Raw genomic sequence first — 15,114 nt, 5'->3', positions numbered from 1 at the left:
ATCGAAATTTATATCTTGTATTTATTAATAAACTTAATCTATGTATAATCCATGTCAAATATATAAATACTTTTCGTAACTAAGGTAATTCATATATATGCAAACTTTCAAATTATATTTCTTAATTATACTATTTCTATATATATTACGATTACGATATAATTTACTTTTATATATTATACTCTATTATAGTATGTTAATGATTTTGATACACATGTCTTTTATATCATTATAAACACTTTAGAGAAATCAAGATAGCAGAATATTATGTGTGAGGCCATGGTACCAATATGGACGATTGAATATTACTAATATCATTATCATCACTTCCACAGGCGAATTTTCTCAACGCCAGTGAAAACAACATGTTAATTAAATTATATGGTATGATTTTCAATTTTCATTATGAGATTTCGTTCTTCCCAAAAATGAAACAATAGTATTATTGAATTTATACGGTAATCGCTTTATACGTATTCGTATTATACGCGCCATGTCAAAAATTAGATTTTTTACGTATTCGTATTATACGCGTCACATCAAAAATTACCAGTTCTAAAATCTCCAATAGAGACCCAAAACTTATCATAATAATAAAACTTAATGTTAATTCATTAACATTGTAGGTGTTAATATATAAAATTATCAGAAAAGGTAACCATACTTATATCTTAGACTCATTCAAGTTAATCAACTATATATACAAGCATAACATCACAAAATTAAACAACATAATAAAATAAAACAGAAATTGATAGTAAAAATACACATCATCATCTTCTCCTCTTTCCAATGGGAAGAAAAATCCTAACTCTGAGAGAAGTGATCGGAATCATCAAAGACAAAGCCTCCCTCTCCAAAGCCGCTCTCCTCTCCACCGCCCCGATCCGCCTCGCCGTCCTCCGCGCCACCTCCCACGCCCCTCCCGCCGCCGCCGACGACCGCCACGTCTCCGCGCTCCTCCTCTCCGGCGAATCCTCCCGCTCCGCCGCCTCCCCCATCATCGCCGCCCTCATGCTCCGCCTCCACCGCACCGGCAGCTCAATCGTCGCCCTCAAATGCCTCCTCGTCTTCCACCACATCCTCCGCCGCGGCCCCTTCATCCTCCAGGACCAGCTCTCCGTCTTCCCCTCCTCCGGCGGCCGCAATCACCTCAATCTCTCCGATTTCCGCGACGCCGCCGCCTGGCACCTCTCCGCCTGGGTCCGCTGGTACGCCAGATTCCTCGAAACCCTCCTCTCCACATCTCGAATTTTAGGATATTTCCTCTCCAGCTCAATTCGATTCAATCAGGAAAATCGAATTTCGTCGCTACTGAATCTCGATTTAATCAAGGAGATCGATTCGCTGAGCCTACTAATCGAAGAGATCTCCAGATCTCCCGATAATTTCACCGAGGAAGAAGGCGGCGGCGTAATCGTGAAGGAGATAACCGCTCTCTTCCTCAACGACTATATTTCCTCCGTGAACGAGTTGCTGCTGCGACTCACCGAGTTGGGCGAGCGAGTCGACTCACTGAGTTTCGGAGACTCGGTCGTGGTCGTTTGCGGATTGAAGAGGCTGCAGAATTGCAGGGAGAGGTTATCGGATTTGTATTCAGTGGAGAAGCCTTCGATCGAGATGATGTGGAGCCTGGTTCAGGAGTTGAAGGATCGGATAGAGATGGTGAATAAAGAAGGTGGGAAATTTCTCACTTGGCGAACTCGGGAGAGTGGGACTGAGTCGGCTCGGTTTGAGGAGCGAGTTTTGATTGGGGTTGATTCTATGAAGAAGTTTAAGTCGGGGAGGTTTAGTGTGAACGGCTTTTCTGGTTATTTGGCTTTGGATAAATCAATTTGAATATTTTTATTTTTTTTTCTTGAGAAAATTTTACAGTATAGGATAATTGTATAGTATAGGTGAGTGATTTTAGAGTATGATAAATTAAGTATTTTCTATTTTGTAAATTCTTCTGTCTTTTTTGTGTGTATAACATTAACTAAACATCAGTTTTTGTGATCGAATTAGAATAATTTCACCTTGTTGCATTTTGTGTTTTCAATTTTAAGATTTTAGTTATGTTAATTGATATGAAAATAATGAAATCCACTAGCAATTATAGCAATCATATTCTCTTGTGTTTTTTTGGTAATAAAATATTCTCTTGTTGCATTTTGTGTTTTCAATTTTTAGATTTTAGTTGTGCTAATTCATATGAAATCCACTAGCGATTAGCAATCATATTCTCTTGTTTTTTTTTGGTAATAAAATATTCTCTTGTTTTTATTAATTTTGTTTTCTCAAAATAAACTAATTCTATGTTGGTATCCCATCATTTTCGTGTTAGTTGTATTGAGGTATAGCAAAATTAATGAAGAAAGCAACTTGTTTTGGGGGTGCATGCATGGGTTTTCGGTGCCATAAATTCTATCTAATCAAATGAAAAAAAGCTTTACTATTTAAATTTGAATTATTCATAATAGTTTACGAACTAATCACATTTTCAAAATTTAACAGTATGAATTTTTAGCTTCATCAGTTTAATTTATTTTCCCTTGCAATTGTTAGACGAATTAATCAAATTTTGAATTGAAAATTGATAGTCCAAACTTGTACCATTAATTTATATTTTCACATTAGTGAAAGTCAATATCTGTGATTTTGGATAACATCTTGGATTTCCCTTAATTTCCTCATTCGAAGGTAAAAAGTACGTGACATTCCTCTCCACAACATTTTTAGTTCATATTCATGGTTTATAAGTCTTGGTATACATACAAAAATTGATGTTGATATCAAATTTATTATATTAACCCAATTGACCCAAAACACAATAAACAACTATTTTGTATACATAGTACTATTACTTAAGTAGACATTTTTAAAGCTAATTTACCAAATAAAATGACACGTCGTGGCATCCCATTAAATAGGGTCGCCGTAAATCCATTTCTTCGTAGTCTGATTAATAAAAATACGATTATACATTAAAAAAGTTACTAGAATTTGTGAATTCAAGAATCTATGAATGACGTTACAAGGGTTGAAACCTTGATTTATAATTTGAATGTAAGGACTAAATTAACAATCGTGTTCGACTAAATCACACGTTTAGAAAAGAGAAAAGTATGCGCAGACTAATTTGGTTTCTGAGGATTATTTTATTTTACTTGTTATGCCTAATTCTCAACTCAACTCGACGAATTTGAGTACAATTTAGACATTAATTTCAAAGAATCTCAATTAATTTTAGGTTTCGAATTAATGTCACAATTTCGGATACTAATACGTGCAAAATGAATGATGTTGTAAGAAACTGAAAGAGGAATCGTTCTATAATTTGCTGAAGCCTGGAAGTGATACGATCCTCGTCATTTGATTGGCGAACAACAAGGAATCGGCTAGAATGGTGGACAGTCTTGATACGGCGTTTTACACTGATACTTATTTTTGTCCATTTTTCACTCCGAGTATAAAAGGGCTCTCACATATTCAAGCCCTAACTTTCCCCAGTGCAAAATCAAAAGAGAAATCGAGAGATTCAAGAGGATTGAAGGCAAGAAGGCTTCCATCTTCAAGAGATTGAAGAAGAAGACTCTCCCCAACATCAATTCCACCTTAGGGAGTTCTATTTTCCATTTTCCTCATGTTTTCCTTTGTTGCTTTTGTATTTATTTTTGTTTTAGCTTCCATTATGAGTAGCTAAGTCTTTATTAGGAATATTGGTGAAGTTTGTATGGAATCCATGGGTTAAACCTTGATTTGTGCTTATCTATCTCTTTTATGTTGGTCTTGTTGGTTATTGGGCTTATTCATTATCTAATTGCTTAACTATCAATTGGATATGTCTTGTTCTAATTATTGTCATTGAGAGATGCTTGATTAGATTATTAAATAATCAACATCTACGTGTGTTTTATGTGATCGAGAGATGCATAGCTAGAGAGAGGGCTTGGGTCCGTAGGTCTTAGGAGTCGGCCTTGACTTGTAGGGAGGAGACTCCGACATTAGAGGCCGACCAACGAGTTAGATGCACCGGAGAGGGGGTCTAGCCAATTATCCTGACTTTCCTAGCCACACATGACACCCAATAGATGAGCATGATCCCTAGGTGAACACCCGTGATCCATACCAACGGATCCATATCCCTACCTTCACAATTTGAGTGAAAACCATCATTTTACTTGTTTTTCTTAGTTAATTGTCTTAATTTACTTACTTGTTCTTTGATCTTAGTTAAGGAAAACCAAAAACCCCTTCTATTAGTCTAGATAGTGTTCAAAGTTGCATCGTGGTACTCAAGCCGACATTTATTCTTCGAGGATCAGTAATTTCAACTTGCCACGTGCTACATACCCCATACACTTGTGGGTGACATATTGATTACAAATTTAGCATGAGTCAATCATCTTAATTGGGAGAAACAAAGGAAAATAGGTAATCTACTCAAATGAATTGTAAAACATAAAATAGTCGTAAATTATAGTAGTATACCGTGTATTCTTTGTATGCGAGGCTAAATCGGCAATTTTAGACGTATGCTTGTAGACATTTGCAAATTGCGACTCATGTTAAGTTCGACAGTAATCTTTCTTTGAAATTGCATGAGATTACATAATCAAACTTATTTTTCATATCCATATAGGTATTTATTATCATACTTATTAACAGGATATAGGTATTTATTATCATATTTATTAACTTAATATTAAGGTGGAACACATTTTATATATTTTATACATGTTGCACACAGAGATTGGGTTAGGAGTATTACTGAATTTGGGCTTGATTGGATTAAGAATTTAAGAAGCCCGCAATGTTATCCAACTAAATTTGAAGATGGGTAACATGACATGAGTTACTTTAGGATGGTAAAATCATGCAAGTTGGGTCGTTATATTGGGTCTAACCTGTTAATAACTCGATCTATAAGAATGAACATAAACACGACCTGTTAAGAAATCTCAAATTCGAACACAAACCTGACCTGCTACCCTCAAACCCGAACAGACACGAACTATCTTGGGTCAACATGACACGATAAGTAATTTAAGTATTAACAAATTCAAGCTTCATAAATCAAAATTTGCAATCCACTCACTTTGCGAACCCGCATTTCCCTCAAAAGGTTGAAGGGAGATAGGGCACCAAGCTGTTCGCAAGGGCCAACTTGATCCTCTTCCCATATCTTGACTGGTTCTTTAGATCCAGATAATATGAAATGATGAATTATCGTTCGAGCTTTTCCTGGGAGTATGGAATGGGTTATTTCAGCACCGTGCTTGAACATCGGTTCAACGCATTTTCTCTACCATAAGTATTCATCTGTCTCATTTAAAACAATCTTTTTTTTTTGTTTTTTTCTCGATGTTTTCTAACGTTTTTGATAAAACCTTCTCGAAAAAGTATTTTAACAATATTTTCGGTAATATTAGTATATGATATGGAACGACCCGATAGTACCCGTTTTGGTAACGTCCAGTGCCAAAGTCACTGAATGGGTAATTCGCCTAGCAGTTCTATCCACCAATATGCATGGTCTTGGACACTCGATAATGATTTTTCTTTAGAATTCGGTTGCTTGATTGTTCCACTAACTTAAATTTTAAAATAATAAAAGCTAATATTATTATAATATTATTTCTTAACGGTTCCGATTCCGACATGAAAACTTTCGTGTTCTTAATGGGTCCACCCAATAAGAACACGAATCCAATAAACGTTGATAGAAACCAATTAATTTCGTACAACGATATCTGTCAGGTTATCGCATCGTTCCAAAAATTGTCAACCTTAAGTTGCTTGCATTTAATTTTATTACTCTATTTTTACAAAGTCATTATAAATTTATTCAAAATCCAACCCAATAGGATGTGCCTTTAAAAGTAAAATTCATAGGAATTATTTTTTATGTACTACTACCTTCGGATTAAAAAATAGAAACATTTGAAATGACACGGATTTTAATACATAATTGGTAAAGTAAGTGAAAAAAAATTGATAAAATAAGAGAGAGGAAAAGAAAATTGAGTAAAGTAAAAGAGATGAAGAGAAAAAGTAGTGAAAGTAGAGTTAGTAGATTATGAGTTCCATGTCCTAAAATAGAAAGATTATAAAGTTTCTATTTTTAAAGAACGATAGTTGCTACTTTTAAAAAAATAGAAGGAGTACAAGTTAATGATTGTCTAACATAATAATAAAAGGATTGGGATCCCCTGCTGTGCAAAATGCCACAGCAGTCAGCAGGGGATGTTGTACAGATCCACACCATTTATTAATTTTACATAGTTATGTTTTTTTTTTTCAGCAATGAATGGTGAAGATCTACACAACATCCCCTGCTGTGGCATTTTGCACGGATCCCAATCCAAAAAAAAAATGGTACGTATAAATGCACATCTCTTCCTTGATTTGCGAATTGCTTCGATTTAATGGAGGCTTTCCTGAGTCTCCTCTCTTTTCAAAAATCAGATTTGGTGTCTTCTTGCTTGGGCACAATTTTAGTGGGTTTTGGGCTCCTTTTTGGGCCAGTTTAATTAAGATGTTGGGTCTCAAATTCTTTTGCGTCAATTTTTAAGAGGATAATTGAGAATGTTTGGGCCTTTTATTTATTTTGGTTAAGCTCAATTTGTTCTTTAAAGTGTTGGAGATCTTTAATAAAAAGATTCAACTACAAAAATTGTCTCTTAATCTCTGGACTTTGCTGTTTGTACCTCTGCGGTATCTGGACCTTACAAAAATCTTGATTAATCCTTGGACTTTCATGTAATCCCATTTATCATTTTGAACTTTTTAAAAATGTTTTCAAACCAAATACCCTCTAGCCATAGAGGGCTTTGTGTACTTTTGTAAGTCACTTTTGGTACCCAAAAATATAGACAAATATCATTTTAGGTACCCTAAATATAGACCAATATCATTTCTGTTTTAAATTGATATTTGATCATATACTATTAATTAAAAAATCACGAATGTACTCAATCTTGATATAATATATAATACGCGCGTAATTAGAGATCATAAGTGAAATTATTTGAAAAATATGCGAAGAGAGGGGTTGCGTTAGTGTGCTAACTAATTTAAAGTAATAACTAATAATTTTCAATTCTGTGTATTAAAATTATCAACACAAAGACATAATTATATCAATACAAAGACATAAGTTTATCAACACAAGAAGATTGATAAATTTATGTCTTTATGTTGATATTTTTAACATACACAATTGATATTAGTTACTCCCTCCTCCGTCCACAAAAAATAGATCACTTTTGTCATTTTGGGACGTCCACAAAAAATAGATCAGTTTCTAAAAATGGAAAGTTTATCTCTCATACTTTTCCTACTTTTTCTTCCTTCTCTCATACTTTACTTACTTTTTCTCCCTATCTCTCTTACTTTACCTACTTTTTCTCCCCATCTCTCTTACTTTACCAATTCTACATTAAAAACCGTGTCGAACAACAATAGATCTATTGTTTGTGGACGGATAGAGTATTTGTTATTATTATAACTTAGTGAGTATTTGATCACACACCATAGAAGAGATAGAGCCCAAATCACTACTTCTTGTAAGAGAATGTGACCAACCTAATTAGTCAATTCCCAATATCTATTTTTAATGCTTTTATGTATTGGATATTGAATATATATACGTAATCTTTACATCGTGAAACCGTAACCGAAAGGTTGTTTGAATATCTCTTTCAAAAAGGTTTGAACTTTTTTTATGTTTTACACTAAAAACAATTTATAAATATTAATTAATTAAAAATAAATGACTAAAAACATAATTACATCAAAGTTCAGATATCAATCAAGATATTTTTAAAATCTAGAGACCACATAATGCAAAGTGAAGTGATAATTCATATATTGTCACAAACCACAACTTAAATTGTTTTGTCTTGTGTCTTGTAATTTTTCTATGACAATCTGAAGAAAAGACAAAACCAGATGGATTCGATATATTCACAGAATTTAAAGACCGAAGGCGCTAGACTTACGGTTTTAATTTCAGCACACAATTTTAACAAATGCACTATTTTTTTTTAACACAAAAGCTGATGTTTTCTGAACTGATACATGCATGTTTTATTCAAAACAAATTTATTTCCTTTCATTTGCGTCATTTCCGTGTATGTATATCAATTATAGAACAACAATAAGTTAACAAAACGTTTTCATGTGATCTAACATTTGTCCACATGTAACATGTTGCCAAATGCCAATAATTATTGCACGTACTATGTATAGGTAAATGGAACTTTAAATTAGTTAATTTATATTAAAATACTTTAAGTCGAATATTTATCTTATGATGATGTATTTTTGTGGACCCTAGTGCTCTAAAATTAGTAAATTATCAATTTCAAATGCAAATGCAGATCAAAGTCATTATATGTGAATGGAATGAAACTGGTATATTCATTGAAACAGAAGTGGAGTATATATTTTACTTTAGTAAATATTGGAACTTTTTCACTATATATGAACTATACTTTTCTATTTACACATTACACTTCTGTTTAATTACACAATAATATGCTTGTTATAAACTTTATAATATATTACAACCATATTTCTTTGTAATAACTAATTATAGATAGATTACAAAAACAATAGTGAGACATATTATCGACTCTTATTTACTATACTGTAGGACTTTTACTGTATGATCCACAATATATAGGCCCATCATGCACGTTGATACATGCTGGAAATTTCAAATTTTCATACATATGAATTGATTGTATTGTCAAAAAATGTGTGTTCTGTGTATTACTTAAAACGGGATGTAATCAAATGCAAAAAATCAAATGCAAACTCTATATATTGTACAAACTTTAAAATATGATCAGTATAATTAGATTTTAAGAATTAGATTTCAAGATTTGATTGTTAACAAATGACAAATAACGTCAACACGACGTCAATTGAGACTCGCTTTCTTTTCAAGACTACTACTCCCTCCGCCATTAGGAATTCTCTACATTATTTTCTCTCTTACTTTACCAATTCTCTACTTTAACTATTTATTATCATTTTTATAAAACGAGTGCAGAAAAGTCAACGGGACTCTTAATGCCGGATGGAGGGAGTATATAAAAAAGAAAAAAGAATTTAAAACGGGAGAATTGAGAAGAGAATATTTAGCCCGCAATCAACGGAATTGCTCATTATAGAATAAACCAATTTGTCAAAACTTGTCTGTTGATAATTATATTTTGTAATTTATACTAATGCTTCCACAATTATATCCGCTAACTATTTGTGTCGATACATAGATCAGTATATTTGAGTATATTTTAATGATAAGATGGCGAAACAAGTTTAAACTTGATCAATTCATGATCAAAGCGAGTAATGAATTAACTTAATCCATCAATAATTTGATGTAAAGGTTCTAGTAGATTTCAACGAGAGATTGAATGTAATTCTAGATGAAGCACGAAAAAGGTTAAGACAAGGAAGGGGAAAAAAATTCTAATATTACAATTTGGAAGCTAAATGTTGACCTAAATCACCAAATAGACCTCTAAAAATCGCCACTTTCAGTTTTTTTATTTATATTAGTCATCATCAGAGTGCTTTTCACAATAATTTGCAGCGACTATTAAAAGATTTAGAATTGAATTTCAATTATAGTTAGTTATAAGTTTATTATATTAAAATGAAGGAACTTAAAAGAGATAATATAAGTATAAATGTAATTAAATGAAAAGAAAAAAAGAACAAAGAGAATTAATCATGCACCTCTTAAATTAGTATGAATAAAAAGTTACATGTATTGTGCGTCAATTTCTATAATCGCTTAAAAGTTTATATCGAACCATTAAAAGATCTGAAATATTCAACAAATTAATTGCAAATATTAATTAATTAATTTTGCTTATATTAATTATTTCCTTTCAAACAAATGTGAAATTTCATTTTATCATAGAAAACAGTTCAATAACCACTCAATCACAATTATCAACATAATATCAACCGATTAATATTAACGTATGTTTTTGATGTTATTTGTTACCGGTTAGTAAAAAAATCATACTCAGACAAAGTCTTTAGAAAATGCAATTGGTCTTTAACAAGTAGTAGTACAAACAATAGGTTTTGCAGATTTGTGTGTCTTTGTCTCTTTGTTATGTCACATGATTCTTTCACACACAAGTAACACAGCCACATATTTTACTGACCGACTTCGACTCTAGCTAGCTCCCTCTTTTTGCATCTTCATTTATTTACAAAAATAAAATGCAATACATTGTTTTTTAAGCATAACAGGCTAGAATTTTAGTATTCCAACTGAAGAATAAGAACTAGAAATAAATGAGGATCAATTACGATTATATGCGATTTATTTTAAGGTACGTTTTCTCATATATTGTTTCAAAAAGACAATTTTTCTAATAACTTGAACCGATAACGTCTGCTCTTATACATTAATATGTAAAACTAGTTCAATAATTTAATGACTTAATAATAAAATTTACACGACTAGCACCGAATATGTTTCCGCTCCAAAATAAATTAATCACAAATTTATTTCATAATAAGCAATCATCAAATTATGTGAGTGTGTGTGTTGGTCTAGTTGTAATGTTGTTGGTGCGAGAGGCCAAAGGTCACAGTTTAAGTCCACTGTGACGCATGCTTTAAAAGTAATCATTCATGTAAGTGTGCGTTGACATATTATTAGTAGAGTGCAGTTGAGTCCAAATATCCCGGATTCGAGTTCATCTTAACATGTCGTTTAAAATTTTTGTTTATTTGATAATAAAAATAACAATCACCGAGTAGTTAATTAGGCACGTAGGTCCACACGCTTATGGTTTGCCACCGGCGTTTTATATATAGTCATTGAAAACGCATAGGATGCTTCTACATCTCAAATGCAACTCTAGCTAGGTCACATGCGATGGCACTAGAGGGGATTATTGTTCAGCAAGATCCATTTCATTATGCCTACACAGACTACAGCTACAATGTCACACATCACACCTTTGAAGAAGAGAAACCAAACCCTCAAAATCTTCATATTTATGGCTCCAATAGTGGGGGATATTGGGATTCTCCTGCTGTCATTTCTCCTCCCGGGAAGAGGCGGCGGCGCGTGAAGTCCACAAAGAATAAGGAGGAGATGGAGAGCCAGAGGATGACTCACATCGCGATGGAGAGGAACCGCCGGAAACAGATGAACGACTACCTCGCCATCCTCCGCTCTATAATGCCCCCATCCTATACGCAAAGGGTACGCTACCTCCACCCTTGTTCTCCGCTATTACTTGTCACTAGTTTCCTCTTCGGTCAGTCCTGTCAATACTTGTTACACTTACTTTTTACTCCCTCCGTCCCAAGATAAGTGACCTACTTCTTTTGGGCACGAGATTTAAGGAATGATATTTAAATAAGTTAAAGTGGAGAGAGTAAAGTATGAGAGGGGGAAAAGTAGAGGAGAGAAGAGAGAATAAAGTAGGTGGAAAATAAAATAAGAGAGATACTTTTTTGCTAAAAATGAAAATAGGTCACTTATAATGGGACACCCCAAAAAGGAATACAAGTCACTTATTTTGGGACGGATGGAGTACTACTTTTGGTAATAGACCAAACATTCCACTAACTCATTTATTTCATATTTTATTATAAAACCAATAAATAAGTATATTATATAAAGTAGAACTCATATTCCACTAACTTTTTCAATCTCCTTTCTATTACATTTCTTAAAATCCGTGCTGAGTCACAGTGTGACGTTTAATGGCGGACGAAAGGAGTACATGTTCGAATTTAAAAGACCTTAATTATAAGGGGAGAGGGTTATAAACTCATTTATACTTGCTCCGTCCCACCCTAAGTGACACATTATTCTTATTTGGATGTTCTATCCTAAATAACACATTTCTTAAAATGGAAACATCACTTTGTCTACTTTTTCTCACTCTTACTTCATCCTCTGTCTATTAACTCACAAAACAACAGTATATAAAACCCTGTGCGAAAAATGAAATGCTCCACTTAATGGGACGGAAGGAGTACTACGTAATGAAATTCGATTTTATTTCGAAATGCATGTATATCAAATTCGATTTTATTTTGGAATGCATGTATGTATAGGGTGATCAAGCATCAATAGTTGGAGGCGCAATAAATTTTGTCAAGGAACTCAAACAACTCCAACAAAACCTAGAAGCAAATAATCCGGCCAATCAAAACCTCTTCTCCAATTTTTTCACCTTCCCACAATACTCAACTCGTCCGAGCGCCGCTGTGGACGCGGTGGCGGGCATCGCGGACATCGAGGTGACGATGGCGGATTGCCATGCAAACATCAAGGTATCCACAAAGAGACACCCAAAACAACTACTTAAATTAGTCTCCACATTTCAGTCAATAGGCCTCACAATTCTCCATCTTAACATAACCACCGTTGATCAAACCGTGCTCTACTCTTTCAGTGTTAAGGTGCGCCACAATTTTCTCCTTGTTATATTATTTATAGGAACATAATTACATATAGTAACTATTAGAAGATTATATGTCTCAATAGTTTGAATTTTGTAATTGGTCTTATCTAATCATGTGTAGTTTAAATTCAGGTGGAGGTTGAATGTCAGCTTACTACAATAAATGAGATGGCCACAACTGTGCATGATATTTTGGGAATGATTCAAGAAGGCAATTTGTAACTAAGACAGCTAGCCTACCACACAAACTGCCTTGACATATTGTTAGTCTAGTCCAAGAATTTTAACTAGTGGCCAATTAAATAAAGTAAGTATGGTCAAATCACTGCCTCTTTTTTCGCATGAAAGTTTAGAAATTTATGTTCAACTAACCTTTTAAATAAATATAAGTGTACGTTACTTTGTGTGGGAATATTTTTGTACTATATTATATGATAATTATAACCTTTGTTTTTTTATATGATAATTATAACCTGTCCGGGAACATGTTTGATTAATTTAATATAGATCTACAAACTATATATAATTACTACTAATGTTGGCTTATTCTATTAAAGGATTCAAATATTTAATGAATAGTGATTTAAAAACATAACGTCTCTATGCCATAGCACCCTTATGTTTTTTTGCCATAATTTTATTTTATATTATAACTAATTTATCCTAATATCAGATTAAGGCTATATATCTAGTTTAGGAAAATTAAATCAAATTAAATACCTATACCTAAATGCATGTTTATTAATTAGAGATAAACTTGAATCATGGTTCAAAGTCATAAATGTATTTCAAAAAAATTTAGTGTAATGTACGTAACACTTAATTAAGAAAATCATAATTTTCGATTATAAATATTATTATAGTAGTATTAATTAATACACTATATAACCAAATTATTATATTTAATTATAAAATAATTTGATAACTTATGTGTTTTTTCAAACAAATTTTTATTTAATTATTTGGTATTTTAAGTTTAAATTTTCCCTTTTTCTTTTGCATTATTCTTTCATAGCTTGTTCATTTTTGTCAAATATTTTAAAATGGAGTACAAAACAATGATATCATTTATATAATATGAAAAAATATACTAAAAAAATAAAATATTCTTCTTATTCAAATTTGAATTGTATGATAAAATAATATAGTTATATGATGAAGCATTTTTTTAATTATTATTTTATTTTATTTTATTTTTATCTGTTAGCACATGATAGTATATTGAATTGAGCTAAGAAAATAAATATTGAATTGGACTAAGAACTCTTAATATTTATAAAGAATCTTGTGAATCAAAAGTGACAAAATAAATAAGTTTATCAATATTGAAAATTACAATTCAATTAGAGTAATTTTTTTCCATATTTTATGTAAATCTTACTTATTACTACATTTTATTAAAAATAGATAATAAATTTTTAATACTTTATATAGCTAATTATTTTTATATTACATCATTTAAATATAAATTTAAAAAGACTAGTTTAATAAGAAAATTCCATCGTTATTTGTTTGCTAATAAACATTATTTATTTGTAGACAAATGTGCACCAAATATATAAAATTAATAAAATTACAATATTTTAAAATTTTAAAGATAAGTCATTAAATAGATGCAATAAAAAGGGGAGAGAAAAAAATTGTTAATCTTAAATTTGTGGTTACTACGATTATGATGCCAAAAATACACGCCTAAGTTAGAATTATGTCCATAAATAGGTGTCTTTAATCCATCATTTAATGTAAGGGTAATTAAAAATAAAATTATAGTGTATAATTACCATTTAATCCCCATTATGGCGATGCTGTTACGTCTCTAAAACATTTTGCATATTTAATTCGCAATGTGCTTGGTGGGATCAAGGCAGTGACAATAACAGTCCCAACTATTACTGATTATTGGGATTTAATTAATTTAATAAACGATTTAGCCGGAGTTTTGACAAGCTTGTTTGGCTTTTTCTGGAAATTTTCGAACTTGGCGCTTTGGAATATTTTGGAATTATCACTCTGCCACTAATATTTAATTTTATGATTTAAAATGTTTTCAGCGAAAAATTATGAAGACATTCCTGTGATTATTATTCTCGTGTTGCGATTGTACCAAATTTATTCAAAGTGCAAATATGTAATACTCCATCCGGCTGGGAACATGTATCCCACATTATAAAATGATTTGGGCTCATCATCATGAGCAAAATAATGATTTCGCCATTATATTATATATATATTGTACTATAATATAGTATTATGTTTTATTTAAAACAAATTATGTACTTATATATTTTATACTTTTCAACTATTATACATCTATTACAATTTATAATATTTACAATTCTATTGTTCTGTCGCCGACAAGTAAATCCTATTACCACCAGATTAAGTTCTATATAAAAACTAGGATAAAATAATAATTTATTCAACTAAACCCAAATCTAAATAACCGAAATTTTTCGGGAAACCCCATTTATATTAACCTCATATGTTCTAATTATTTTATTTCTAAAATCTAGACGCAATAATGAATTAATATTACTAATAATTATCTCTAAACAAAATAGCTAGAGATGGAAAATCAAATCGGCATTGTTCATTAAACCAATTAATTGACAGTAAATTTGCGGCCCATGTTAAGTTTTAAATTATGGCCCAAATATATTTAGTTATGTAT

The 15,114-nt window shown here is 31.9% G+C and overlaps 2 protein-coding genes across 2 annotated transcripts; both read left to right on the top strand.

The window, feature by feature from the left end:
- The first annotated feature begins 708 nt into the window (after positions 1–708).
- On the top strand, positions 709–2,027 carry LOC125210185 (ENTH/ANTH/VHS superfamily protein). The gene has a single exon (XM_048109756.1). The coding sequence runs from the start codon at positions 793–795 to the stop codon at positions 1,837–1,839; it is 1,047 nt and encodes a 348-aa protein (XP_047965713.1). The 5' UTR covers positions 709–792; the 3' UTR covers positions 1,840–2,027.
- An 8,851-nt stretch (positions 2,028–10,878) lies between these two features.
- Positions 10,879–12,901, top strand: LOC125216145 (transcription factor bHLH94-like). Its single transcript, XM_048117779.1, has 3 exons — positions 10,879–11,230; positions 12,094–12,441; positions 12,576–12,901. Exons 1-3 carry the CDS (start codon positions 10,898–10,900, stop codon positions 12,663–12,665), a joined length of 771 nt encoding a protein of 256 aa, XP_047973736.1. The 5' UTR covers positions 10,879–10,897; the 3' UTR covers positions 12,666–12,901.
- The last annotated feature ends 2,213 nt before the right edge of the window (positions 12,902–15,114 follow it).

This window comes from Salvia hispanica, chromosome 3 (genome assembly GCF_029641045.1).
Source record: "Salvia hispanica isolate PSC_SH4W2 chromosome 3, Shi_PSC_v1, whole genome shotgun sequence".
In the NCBI taxonomy this organism is placed as follows: Eukaryota; Viridiplantae; Streptophyta; class Magnoliopsida; order Lamiales; family Lamiaceae; genus Salvia; species Salvia hispanica.
The sequence above is the reverse complement of the archived record's forward strand: the minus strand, read 5'-3'. Positions and strand labels throughout refer to the sequence as shown.

What these genes read in the sequence shown, in the direction of transcription:
- LOC125210185 (XM_048109756.1), top strand. Translation starts at nt 793, where the DNA reads ATGGGAAGAAAAATCCTAACTCTGAGAGAAGTGATCGGAATCATCAAA.
- LOC125216145 (XM_048117779.1), top strand. Translation starts at nt 10,898, where the DNA reads ATGGCACTAGAGGGGATTATTGTTCAGCAAGATCCATTTCATTATGCC. An exon ending in CCCCATCCTATACGCAAAGG is followed by an intron (nt 11,231 to 12,093) that starts GTACGCTACCTC and finishes ATGTATGTATAG; the next exon opens with GGTGATCAAGCATCAATAGT. An exon ending in TCTACTCTTTCAGTGTTAAG is followed by an intron (nt 12,442 to 12,575) that starts GTGCGCCACAAT and finishes GTTTAAATTCAG; the next exon opens with GTGGAGGTTGAATGTCAGCT.